The sequence below is a fragment of the Triturus cristatus genome, chromosome 8 (genome assembly GCF_964204655.1).
Source record: "Triturus cristatus chromosome 8, aTriCri1.1, whole genome shotgun sequence".
Taxonomy (NCBI): domain Eukaryota; kingdom Metazoa; phylum Chordata; class Amphibia; order Caudata; family Salamandridae; genus Triturus; species Triturus cristatus.
The window spans coordinates 405,531,158-405,544,959 of record NC_140591.1 but is presented as its reverse complement, the minus strand read 5'-3'; the positions used below and the strand labels follow the sequence as shown (position 1 = coordinate 405,544,959).

Genomic DNA, 13,802 nt, shown 5'->3' with positions numbered 1-13,802 from the left:
TGCACTTGATCCTCATAGTCTGAACTGTCCTGGTACTTAACGTTAATTTGAGATGGGCTTGTCGCCGTTTGAAACATGCTGCCATCATCAGAATCTTCTTCCTCCAAAAGATGTGCTGGAGGCAAGAGCTGGACCCTACTAAGGGAAGTCAGGGCCGGCATCAACGTACGTTTTGTGATTTTTAAATGTACGTACGTACGTACGTACTTTTTATTTTGAAATCCGCTGTCGACGGTCCCGTCGACGATATAGTCGTCAACGTTGAAACGTCGACGGGCACAATGGTAGATTGAGGTCCCGTCGTCAGAGCGGTCGTCGACGGAGTCCTTGTCGCCGATGAAGTGGATGTCAACAGGACAGTCTTCGTCGACGGGGTCTTCGATCGCAGTGTCGACGGCAATTTGGACGTCGACGATGTCTTCTTTATCTTTAGCGTCGACGAGACAGTCCTACCGGCCGTTGTCGATAATGAATGAGACAGAAGTTGAAACTGTCGTCGTCGTCACATTCAATGCCGTAGGTGGAGATTTAGTCGAAGCCACCGTCGACGAGGCAGTCATCGACAGGGTGGAAGAAGGCTTTTTGACGGAGAGAAGAACTTCCTGAGGAGAAACCTTCGCTGAAATGGCCTTAGGAGGGGACCTCTGAAGACTTTATGTGCCTTCTTTTGAGGTGGCTGCGACGAAGGGCCTGGAAAAGCCACCCTTGGTCTTTTCTGAGAGGACTGCGAAGATATTGAAGAGCCCTCACATTCCTCAGAAGACAGTACTGGTTCTTTGTATTTAAGCCTTTGCAGCCAAATTAAGAGGCGTCCCTCACGATCTTTGAGGGTCTTGGAGGAAAAGGTACGACATACCTTACAGTCCTTTGAGGAGTGATTCGGATAAAGGCAGTAGAGACAGTCCTTGTGTTGATCATCCACATGAAGCCTCTTTTTTTCCACAGGAAGCACAAGACCTAAAAAGGCCTTTCTTTGGAGTATCTGCCATGAAGAACTGGAGAACTTCACCCCAAAGTTGGAATTTTTAAGAAGCACTGGAAATCCAAAAACAAGGAATGCTGAGCAGAGGTCAGAGGAGACTCCCTTAGCACGACGTGCGGTAGAAAATCTGAGCGACTAGAGCTCCTTCCAGGGAGGTTCTAGAGCAGGGTTACTCATAGTACGGGCCGCCAGCGGCCCGGCAAGCTTTCCTCGGCGGCCCGTGGACCTTGCAGACATCCTACATGTGTTTTAAAAAAAAAAAAATAGTGTTAGCAAACAATGCATGTTGCAGCAGCCCGGACTCTGAGACTCTGCTCTTTGGGGGCCGGGGGATTCCAGTGATTGTCAAAGTGGAGATGCAGGGGCCTAAGAGGTGAAATACAAAAAAGCTTTATTAACATGTAAATGGTCTTTTAAAGACCTGTGAAGTACTCGGGTGCGGCTGTGTGTGAGTGCTGGGAAGCTGTCTCAGCCCAGGCTGAGGGCTGACACACACACGGGTGAGATGACAGAGGGAGAGAGAGAGGGAGGGAGACAGAGGGAGAGATAGAGGGAGGGAGACAGAGGGAGAGATAGAGGGGGAGGGAGACAGAGGGAGAGATAGAGGGGGAGGGAGACAGAGGGAGAGATAGAGGGGGAGGGAGAGATGGAGGGGGAGGGAGAGAGGGAGAGTAGGAGGGGGAGGGAGACAGGGAGAGATGGAGGGGGAGGGGGAGGGAGACAGGGAGAGATGGAGGGGGAGGGAGACAGGGAGAGATGGAGGGGGAGGGAGACGGAGGGGGAGGGAGATGGAGATGGAGACGGAGACGGAGACGGAGAGATCTGTGTATGCTGGGTCCGGTGGCTCAGTGGACGAAGGCGTCCGCTGCAGGGACCTGTGTTCAACCTCATGGTCACAATTTTTTTTGCTTTAGCCCTGCCCCTCACCCTCTGACCCCGCCCACACCAGTGCAGCCCTCGGCCACAAACCACACTGTAAATTTGACCCCGAGAGAAAGTTTGTGAGTACCCATGTTCTAGAGGGTGGTGATAGCTGATTGGCTCCTCTCCAAAGTTTGGTCCTTTTTTACAAAAGTTACTAAGGTGAGGCCCTTGGCCTATTACTCTGTGTGTCTAGTTAGACATTACTTTATTCATGTAGTGGGGACTCCCATCCCGACGACGGGAAATGATTCAGGCATGTGAATCTATGAAAGATACCATCATACTGGATAACACACCGCATTGGCAATCAGACGATGTAAACAAATTGGGCAAATTTTCATGACTGAAAGCTGCATCATTCCTTGAAGATGCTTTCAGGGACTAATAGTAATAGAAAGCACACAAAGTAAGCAACAGTGTTGACCTATTAAAGTGTGTGTATGTCAGGTCACCGATTTTGCCTCTACTATGGTGCAATGAGTTTAATGTCTGAGGAGCCTTGACTCCCCTGATGTCACATTTGTACATCAAGAGAAAGCACAGCTGGTGCTAGCAGCTTGAGCACAGCATTTCCTGGTGTGAGATTACCATAAGTTACAAATAAATGTTCAGAGTAAGAATGGTTGTTCTTTCTAGGTAAAACTTAAATATTTTAAGCTGTGTAAAGATGTGAAGATTTTATTTATGTGAAGGATCAAGGTGTTGACGCTGAAAAATCAGGGGGCTATATTCCTTGGTTTAATTGATACTCCATTAAAAGCTTGAGATCAAAGGGAAGGACCTTCTGGGGAACAACATTAAACCTGTGGTAAGAAATGAAGAAAACACCTGACGTTTATAAATTCTTCTGTCAAGGAAAACCTGAAGTTTGCCGATTCGTTTGACACTTTCAAGGTCACAAACCTGGACTAACGTATGTCCGCAGAACAGGAAATCATGATCTTATGATCTGTAACATATCAAATTCTGGATGGCTGACCTGCAGTTGTCTACACTGGAGAGTCCATGGACAATCAGTTTGAAAGTCCCTGTAAACAGCTTATCAGCAAGAAATCTGGTAAATGTAACAGTGCGAAAGGAACTTCAAAATGGGGTTCTTTTCAGAAAATTGTATCCTAAGTCCAAAGAAATGAAATCAATATGCTACTTACCAGTATGCATCTGTTCTTGGCATGTAGGGCTGCTGACATTCATATCTGTGCATAGATCGCCGCCTAGGGTTGGGTCCGGATGGTTGCACATTGTTGTCCTGGAAGAGTCTTCGAAGTATCACGAGATAGGTGGCTCCTCCCCTGGACTACAGTGCGCATGGGCATCCTCTCCATCCTCAGATTGTTTTTCGCCATTGTGGCAGTGATGGAGTAGATACAGTAAGTGATGACCATGTTATACAGTAAGTCTGAGTGCTGCAGCCGCTACAGGCGCCGGGGAGGATGGTGGGCGATATGAATGTCAGCAGCCCTACATGCCAAGAACAGATGCATACTGGTAAGTAGCATATTCGGTTCGAGGCATGTGGGCTGCTGAATTCATATCTGTGCATAGATTATATAGCAGTCCCTCCATTAGCGGCGGCTGCCCGTGCCAGCTGCAGCAGTCTGAAAAAGCGTTTTGAGAACAGCCTGTCCTACAGCTGCCTGCTGTTTTGAATGTACATCTACGCAGTAATGCTTGGTAAATGTATGTATAGTGGACCATGTAGCTGCTCTACATATTTCCTCTAAAGGAATGTTACCCAGGAAAGCCATGGACGCACCTAACTTCCGTGTGGAGTGGTCCCTTGGGGGAATCGTTAATGTGCGTTTAGCTTTTTGATAGCAAATTTGAATACATTTAACGATCCATCTGGCTATCCCTGCTTTGGAAATGGCATTGCCTTTGTGTTGTGGAGAAAAAGCAACGAAGAGTTGTTGTGTTTTCCTAAAATCCTTTGTTCTGTCTATATAGTACATGAGGGCCCTCTTTAGATCTAGTGTATGGAGCATTCTTTCTGCAACATTTTCTGGATTTGGAAAGAAAACCGGCAGTTCAATAGTCTGATTCATGTGGAACTGCGATATGACTTTAGGCATGAACGTGGGGTTGGTACGTAGTACAACCCTATTTGCGTGAACCTGTATGAATGGCTCTTGAATGGTTAGTGCCTGGAGTTCACTAACTCTTCTCAACGAAGTGATCGCCACTAAGAAAGCTACTTTCCAGGTGAGGAATTGAATCTCACATGAATGTAGAGGTTCAAAAGGTGGACCACATTTAGGTTCCACACTGGAGCCGGTGGATGCCTTGGAGGAATCACTCGAGTCCCTCTAAGAAGGCTTTGATGGCGGGCACCCTGAATAAAGAGAGGTGCTGCCTGTTTTGAAGATAGGCGGCTAACGCGGTGAGGTGTATACGGATGGAGCTATACGCCAGATTGCATTTGTATAAGTGTAACAGGTAACAGATGTTCTGAATGGATGCATCCAGCGGATTAATGTCAGTGAGTACAGTAAATGACAAACCTTTTCCATTTAGCCGCATAGCAAGCCCTGGTTGTGGGTCTCCTGGCCTCCTTGAGGATATCCATACATTCAGGGGGCAGGTTGAGGTAGCCAAACTCGAAGACTTCAGGAGCCAGATCGCTAGGTTTAGCTGCTGCGGATCTGGGTGCTGAATTGCGCCAAGGTTCTGTGTTAAAAGTTGGGGTGTTAGCCGCAGTCTTTGATGCGGTACCACGGAAAGTTCTAGAAACGTGGTGTACCATGGCTGGTGTGCCCACGTGGGAGCAACTAGGATGAGTGTTAGGGAGTGTTGCCCCAGTTTGCGTGCCACCAGCGGTATTAAGGGCGCTGGGGGAAAAGCGTACGCAAATCTGCCGGACCAATTCATCCATATCGCATTGCCCTGTGACTGCGGATGTGGGAACCTGGCGGCAAAGCTTTGGCATTTTGCGTTTGTTTGTGGCGAATAAGTCTATCTCTGGATGACCCCACTGTTGGAAGTACGGTTGGAGTACTGACGGATGTAGCTCCCACTCGTGCATCTGGTGGCTGTGTCTGCTGAGCAGATCCGCCATCTGGTTGTCCTTGCCCGGGAGGTGTTCCGCCATGAGGAATATGTTCCTCTGAATGGCCCACTTCCACATGCTCTGAGCCAGATGAGACAACTGTGGAGAGTGTGTTCCTCCCTGTTTCTGTATGTAGTACATGGCAGTCATGTTGTCCGTCCGGATCAACACGACTTTGTTGCACAAGTGTACTTTGAATGCCTTCATTGCCAGGAAGATCGCCATCAGTTCCAGAAGGTTGATGTGCATCTTCTTTTGCTGTGTCGTCCATAGTCCCTGCACTGTGTAAGTGAGTACATGAGCTCCCCATCCCTGGAGAGACGCGTCCGCCGTCAGTATTATTTGTGGAACAGGCTCTTGGAACGGTCGGCCCTTGCAAAGGTTTTGTGGATTCCACCAATGCAGAGAGTTGGATGCCCGACCGCTCACAAACACTAGGTCTGTCAATTGTCCTTGAGCCTGATTCCATTGACGTGCCAAGCACTCCTGAAGCGGGCGCATGTGTAGTCTCACGTGCGGGACTATGAAGATGCAGGGGGCCATCATGCCTATCAGCTGCATGAACACTCGTGCTGGAAGGGAGTGTTGAGGTTTGAACTTTGTGATCAGCAGTTGCATGCTGTTGATCCTTACCAAATTTGGCTGAGCTGTGGCTTCCAGAGTGTTTATGGTCGCGCCCAGGTACTGGCGCACGTGTGCAGGTTGAAGATGTGATTTTGGATAATTTATTGAGAATCCTAGACTGCGAAGAAGGTGAATGGTGTGGGATATGTGGCTGGCACATTGCTGGGCTGACTTTGCCTGAACAAGCCAGTCGTCCAGGTAAGGGAAGACGTGAATGTGCTGTCTCCGTAAATGTGCAGCCACTGTCGCTAGGCACTTGGTAAAGACCCTGGGTGCTGTTGTTACTCCGAAAGGGAGAACTTTGAACTGATAATGTTGATCCTGAATAGTGAACCTGAGATATTTTCTGTGTGATGGGTGTATGGGTATGTGGAAATACGCATCTTTCAAATCCAGTGTGGCTAGGAAGTCTCCCTGACTGAGTAACGGTAGAACCTGCTGGAGGGTGAGCATATGAAAATGCTCTGACAGAATGTAGTGGTTGAGGGGTCTCAGGTCTAGTATAGGTCTGAGAGATCCGTCCTTTTTTGGGACCAAGAAGTACAGAGAGTACACTCCTGTCCCCTGTTGGTTTACGGGCACGACTTCTATTGCACCTTTTTGCAGCATACTCAGTACTTCCTGCTGCAATAATGCCAAGTGCTCTACGGACATAGGACGGTGCTTTGGCGGTATGCTGGGTGGAGTGGACGTTAATTCGAGACAGTAACCGTACTGGATAATTTCCCTGACCCACCTGTCTGTGGTGATGGACTTCCAGACTGACAGGAACTGTTGGAGTCTCCCCCAGACAGGTGTTATGTGGTCGGGGGGCAGGGAGAAGGCATCACTGTTTGTTTTTGGGGGAGGACCTGGTGTTGCCATACCCACGTCCTCTGCCTTTGGTGCTGGATCCACGATTTTCACCTCTATTGTTTTTATCATAGGTACTTTGTGTATTCCCTTTATTGTACTGCTGCTGGGACCCCTGACCTCTAGCTGCTCCTCTATTCCCGGGGTGACGAAAGGAGCCACTCCAAAACTGCTGCGACTGCAGAGCCCCCATAGATTTTGCAGTTTGTGTCTTTTTTAATTTTTTCGAGGGTAGTGTCAACCTCGGGGCCAAATAAAAAGTCTGGGTTGACCGGTTGATTTAAGATATTGTTCTGAATTTCAGGTTTGAAGCCTGAGATTCTCAACCATGCGTGCCTCCTCAACATTACACTAGTGTTGATCGCCCTCGCTGCAGTGTCGGCTGCATCTAGTGCGCATTTGATGGACGCATTTGTAAGGAGTTGGCCCTCTCTAATAAGGAGCTCCGCTGCCTCTTTGTAATCATCTGGCAAGTGTTGTAGCAGCGATTCTAGTGTGTCATAGTGTGACCTATCATAACGGGCCAGGAGTGCCTGGGTGTTGGGAATGCGCCAGATGTTTGCTGCTTGCGCTGCTATCCTTTTGCCTGATGTCTCCAGCACTTTGGACTCCTTGTCGTGGGGAGGAGCATTACCTGTTTGTGAATGTGCTCGTTTGCGAGCATTAGAAACAACCATGGAGTCTAATGGTAATTGACCCTTAATGTACATAGGGTCTCCGGGTGCTGGCTTGTATTTTTTCTCAATTCTCGGGTTCAACACCCGTGCCCTGGTTGTTTCTTTAAAAATGTCTTTTGCAGGTTTTAGAACCCCCTTCAACATCGGCAGAGTTTTGACGGTTTTCTCAGAGGAGGCGAACGTGTCCACTAAGAAATCCTCCTCTACAGTATCAGAATGGAGTTCTACTCCATGATTGGCAGCAGCCTGTTCAATGAGGGCATTAAAGGCAGCAGTATCCTCCGTGGGAGATGTCTTTATATTATAAAGCTGCGTGTCAGGAGCATCTGGTGCATTACCCTGGTCGGTGGGGTCTCCCCATGCCTGATCTGGGTATTGCAGGTGGTCATCAGGATCGATATCCACCGGATAAGTGGTATCATCCCCTATATAGTCCTCTCCGTCATCTGCCTCCGAATGAGTTGGAGAAAAAGACGGTGGGTCCTGAAGGTAGGGTTGAAAGGTTTCTTGAAGCACTGGTGTGGAATTTGCTGGCAGTTTCTGTTTTAAAGGAATCATGTATGACTCCAAACCCTTCTCTGGTGTAATTTTCCGCTTGCGGAGCAGCAGCCGACCAGTGTTGGCGTCGATAAAGTGTTCCTGCAAAGGCTCGACATCGAGTTGTCCATCGGATAGTGTCTGTGTTTGGTGGACACGTGTCCGAATTTCGAACATTTTCGGTGCCCTGGGTGGCGGCAATCCAAATGTGATGTGCGCCGGCGCCGAGTGTGCTTTTGCGACCTTGCGCGGTTCGGGACCCGACTTAGATTCGAGGGTTGTCCGGTCCCTGATGCGTTGCAACGACGCTGAGACCTGTTGCAATGTGAACGCAGATGGTGCTTTGGAACCGGTAGGCTCCTTGGAGGCAGGCGTCGATGCGGTGTCCGATTTTTCCCAGTCTTTGGGTCATCGATCCGAAGGTTGGCATTCTTTGATGTCGACGCAGACGGATCGACCACCATGACCTTGGTGGGTTGGGCTGCAATCTTCGGTGCCATAGGCCGAGGCGCCTTGTGGGTACCGAGGGCCTTCTTCTTTGACTCTGTGCCGGAACCCTTCTTGGTGAGCTCGGCACCGAAGTCCTTTTTGGCGTGTTCGGTGCCGATGACCTGCGTCAGCGTCGAAGGAGTGTAGGGCTTCGAGGCCTTTGGTCCGACCTGAACCAGTTGCACTTTCGGTTTCGATGGAACCGGTGCGACGGATGGTTTCGGTTTCACTGAATGAAATCCAGTTGTCTTCGACATTAATGGCTCCTGTAAAATGTTCGAGGCCGGGCCTTGAGGCGGGGCCGAAGAACTGTGTGACTGATCTCGGGTAAGGCCCGCAGACGATCCCTCGACCTGAGCCTTATGAAGACTTTTGTCTCTTGGCCTCCGTATCGACGGATTGGCCTAGCTCTTCGCTGGAGCGGTCTTCCTCGGCCCCAAGGGCCTCATCGTCGTCTCCTACCTCGCCGACGACGTCTTCATCCTCGAAGATCACCTCATCGTCTTCCGATCGAGATTCACGTTCGGAAGCATGGCTGGAGTCTATGTCTGCTAGGCTCTCGACTTCCTCATCCTCGGTTCCAAAGATGTTGACCGGGGCAGGCGCGGATTGCTGTGCCGTCAATCTCGCCGCCCGTCGATTCCGCAGAGTCTTCTTCGAGCGGAACCGGGCGCAGGCCATACATTTTGACTCATCATGATCCGGTGAGAGACATTTGTTGCACACCGGATGGACATCGACGTGTGGGTATTTCGCATGGCATAAAGGACATCTTTTGAAAGGAGTCCTCGATTCCATCGTCGAGCGTTGATCGATGTTCGGACCGAAGCGGGTCCGAAAAGCGTGAAGAAGTTACTAAAAAAACAAAAAAGCTGGTCGATACCGAACGCGAACAATACCGACGAAATCTAAAGGCCTTTTGGCCTTAAACTAAAGTTTCCTTACTTGAGCTAAGATAAGCACATCCGAACCCAATGGCGGAAAAAAACAATCTGAGGATGGAGAGGATGCCCATGCGCACTGTAGTCCAGGGGAGGAGCCACCTATCTCGTGATACTTTGAAGACTCTTCCAGGACAACAATGTGCAATCATCCGGACCCAACACTAGGCGGCGATCTATGCACAGATATGAATTCAGCAGCCCACATGCCTCGAACATAAATAAAATTAAATACCAGTATTTATAAAGCGCACAGCTACTGCCGAAGTGGTGTCCCGGCGCTGGGGGCCGTCGGGAAGATTAAGCGAGCTATTGCCCAGAGTCACATGGTGCTGAGATAACCTGCCACCGGCGCCGGGCATCAAACAGTGAACCCCGGAGTCAGGCACCCTGGCCGCTGCGCCACACCTCTTCCACCAAAGATAAGACTGCAACATCTGCCTGATGGCAATGCAACTCTAGATTAAGAATTGAGAGAATAATTCCAGTTAATGATCAGATGATGAAAGACTCATCCATCTGAGCAAAGGAAATCACTAAGCTAAAAGCCAAACAGTAACTTGAAAAGTGCACCACCATCTCTATCAAGCACATCAACTATTAAAGAGGTGGTAATGCCAGAAAAACTGAGTCTACACGGCTCAGACATAAAGGAAGTGTTTCAGATGTAAGAAGATGAGAATTTCAGGTCGAAGTAAAATCCTAGATTGAAAAGAGTAACCTTCGGTCAGACATGCCAACACTCAGCAGAAAGGTTAATTGAGTACTCTGTGGTAACTACATACGAGGACGCACCCAATTTAGATTTAGGGGTCATCAACCCTCATGCTGCAGTTACAGCTTAGAGTGGAAAAGCAAAGATTTAAACATCTTGGGATATGGATAACCTAGGATTCTGAATCACATTATGAAGCGAACTTGGAACCTATGCTTAAGAGACTACAGGAGGATGTCATTTACAGCGGTTCAAATACGAGGGGGGGGGGGGGGCGGAGATAGCGTTGCCCTGTATTCAAAAATATTATGAGGCAGCACAGGTAGGCGTGGTAAATGACGGGCCCTATGCAGATTGATGTGTTCCTGCTTTCAACTTGACCAGGTTTGTATGTATTATATGGAGGCTGGTTGGCTCCGGAGGCAGGACCGGCCACTAACACAGTTGTTGCTGTCTGGAGGATGGGGTGGGATACTAGGTTGACACAGAGGACTATGCTGTAGGAGGGCTCCAGATTGAGATCACCGGTAGCACTGATGGGATTCCAAGGCTGGGAGAGGATAGGTATTTCTATGCTGGCAAATGTTTGGGATGCTAATGGGGCAGTGCCTTTCAGTCATCTGAGAACAGAATATCAGATGTCAGAGTGCAATGGCTAGGATATATTCAATTGAGATATGCCCTTCGGACATGTGTCTCACTGGACGAAGAGACACATGAAGACTCACCTCTGGAGGGGCTGCTCTTGGATGGCCAAGTGGACCGTAAACTGATATTATTGAAATATGGCACTATAATGCACAACACGCAATCCCTCCCCACGAGACTCCAGGAGAGATAGATGAGGATTGGCAGGAAGCACTGGGATTCCCCACACAGGAGGCGATAAGGGCTAGCTTTCGATTAGTTCAACTCAAAATCCTCCACCGCACATGCTACACAAGACAGCTGCTACATAAGATTGGAAGGGCGAAGAGTGAGGGGTACTGGGTACAACGGAGGAAGCAGTTGGGGTGACTTGATCTGCAGCCTAGGATGGTATTGCTGGGCATTTGGGGACCGACTGACATGGCAAGTTAGCAGAAACTTCTGATAAACCCAGGTTACATGGTATCCATGAGGGATATAGCCCGGAAGTGTGGCAGTGGGAACAATTCCCCTGCCCCCCCTTCCCTCCCCCTCACCCCCGAAAGACTGGGAAACAGGTTGGACCATTGCAAGTTGCTGGAAAGGGAAGTATATAAGGGAAGAGGTAACCCACGGAAATTCGAGAAAATCTGGGCTGGGAATAGGAGTGGGGGTCGCTGTAGACGTACACTCATACACAGAGAAAAGGTCAATGATCTGAGACGGAATCAGGCAAGGAACAGCGACGAGGCCTGGATATATGGAATGACTTGACTATATCTACTGGACAATAATCAGTTCCCCAGACTTGGGGATGATGTGGGGTTGTATATGGTGCTTAGTATAATTAGGTTTGATTGTTTTATCATGCATACAATTATAATAAAGATAACAAAAATAAAAATTAGATTTACAATGGAATCTTTACTTCTCATCAAAAGAGATTGCCTCTTTTTTGGATAAAAGTCTGGACTTTAAAGCCTCAGAGCTGAGAAAAACAATACTTTTGCAGAGTTGAAGGTAATGCCATCCGCAATTGAGCTGTTACTATAAGTTTCCTGTACTCCTCTAGCACTTTATTAAAGAGGGGCCAAACATTTTTATCAAATGGTAGTTCCATAGCATTGTAATTAATCTTTTAACACAGAGATAAGGTACGTAAGCAAGCATACACATACCACGTGTATTCACGGATGGCTATGGTTGTCGTGTTGACTATCTACGTGTTAACCTGCAGTTTCCAAAAGGTTGCTCTTTACCTTCTGCAAGTTACAACAAATTCTGCATTAGGGTTTTAAGAAAATACTCAAACTATTCAGTTCTAGACTATGTACCAAACTAACACACAAGCTGCATTGATCTCAAGAGAGCAAGACTGATTTTTATGATTTGCCCAGGCACTCCCAAGCCTTGGCCGGCTTAATAAAGATAGAAATGCAGATGCTCATTTCCAAGAAAAGTGGTGATAACTGCTAAATGAGCAGAAATAATCCCCATAACCACAAATAGTGGACACTCCAGTTCATTAGCCTTTCTCTCTCCACACCCATCCACGAGGCAGAGGTAGTTCTATATCTCCGGTGGAAAGCCCAATCTTCTTCCCTTGAACGACAAACCTAGAGGGCAAAAAAAATGCCACTATCTACTCCTTTACCTGAGGCTACACCGGTCTTGTCTGCAACCAGTAGAGTTGTCATGAACATGAAAAGAGCCAGCCTGGTTTAGAGAGGCCTCTACTCATACGCAGCTAATAAAGATTGCCAGATTAACGTCTAGTAACGCAAATCAGAATTGTGTTGGAGGAACCCACTTGCAGAGAGGTTACGGAGGAGCGAGCCATATCAAAACCTCAGAACTTTGAGCGTGCATAGTGTGTGGAGAAAAGGACTTGCCTATAATCCACTACTTCAATAACCGAAATGTAGGACAACGCTTTTGGTTAGTTTGGCAGAAAATATGATATTGAAGCAAAAAGGACTGGTGCACGAGTTGCAAACAAACACTTGAGTTTAAGCTCAGCTCATTACTGTCCAATAGGTTCACATGTTGGAAATAGACAGGGTAGGAACAAAGGATATATATATGTTCTAGCTAAACCATTCCCCGTGCAATGAGGCAACTATATACCATGCTCCAGGTGACACCTGGATGGACATGCATGTGATTAATTTGATTTCAGTCCATTCTTGAATGAAGCAGAAGGTACTAGAGATCCATTAACAAAGGAAAAGCGGCTTGATTAACAAAGAATATACAGCATATACCTCAAAGTGACCTCTACCTCAAAGTGATCTCTACATATTTATAAGACTGTCTGCTTATATTTTTGAAATATTTATGTAGAAAAAAAATATGTTTTCATTTTCATATGTACCATTTCCATATTTTAGAAGCAAAGCAGCATGATGTACAAGTACCTTTTTAAAAGGAGTCGAGTACAAGTCCAACACCACTGCTTTTAAATCCCAGAGGGTTTAAACGTTCCTGTCTAAGACAAGGAAGAAGGTCAGGTCCAATGTGTGGGAAATAGTATTCCAAAGCAGATATTCAAATTATGAAGGTCTCTGACAAATCTATTGAAAATATAAACATATCCAATGCAAATGCATGTAATTTACGCGTTAGGCGTTAGTTAAGCAGCAACAGCAAGTACAGCCCTTGTCTTCAGTTAAGTATTTAATGAACACATTTCCTAAATTACCTCATCCTGAATGCCACTTGTGGTAGTCAGCTTGCTTCCATCAGTAATCGTTATAATTATTGCTGGCTCAAGAAAAAATGGATTTCTTCCCTGAGAAAGGAATTACAGTAAAACAATCCAATTAATACCAAATGGAAACAAAACATAGTTTAATATTTGTTCAAAAGAAATGTGGCATTGCTAAATAAAGTTATAAAAAACTGCTACAAAATCTGCAACTTTCTTTAAGTTACATATCGTGGATGATCTTTTTTTTACAGTCTGCTCATTTGCTTCTGTTGCTGCAGAATGACAATTCTGAACGTCTGCACACTACATAATGCGCATGAAAAAGTTGAGGACAAAACAAAATGAAGTCAGGTGAAATATCTGCCTTCCACAGCTCAATTTCAATACTATTCAACATACAATCCTTTTGCAATGTTAAAGTCAAAAGCTGATGTGCACACCTTCAACAACACCTTTGAGAGATGATCGGTTCATATGGTATGTGATGGTGAGAGGCTATGGACAGCAAAGATGAACGTAATCAAATACTTCCAATCAATCATAAAGCGGGAGAAAAGTGTGAAAATGTGTAGGGATGCATGATATTTTGTCAGCTTTACTTTAGTTAATGTTGGTTAAAAAAAATATATATATTTTCTAAAGCCAATTTCAAAGGAGCATCTCAGGAACACCTTACAA

At 46.9% G+C, this 13,802-nt stretch overlaps 1 protein-coding gene across 1 annotated transcript in view; it reads right to left on the bottom strand.

The window, feature by feature from the left end:
- Nucleotides 1-13,802, bottom strand: part of INTS6 (integrator complex subunit 6) — a 487,951-nt gene that overhangs the window by 403,510 nt on the left and 70,639 nt on the right. The window contains exon 4 of the mRNA XM_085621797.1: nucleotides 13,116-13,205. Coding sequence (XP_085477923.1) covers nucleotides 13,116-13,205 — 90 coding nt within the window. The remainder of the gene's footprint in view (nucleotides 1-13,115; nucleotides 13,206-13,802) is intronic.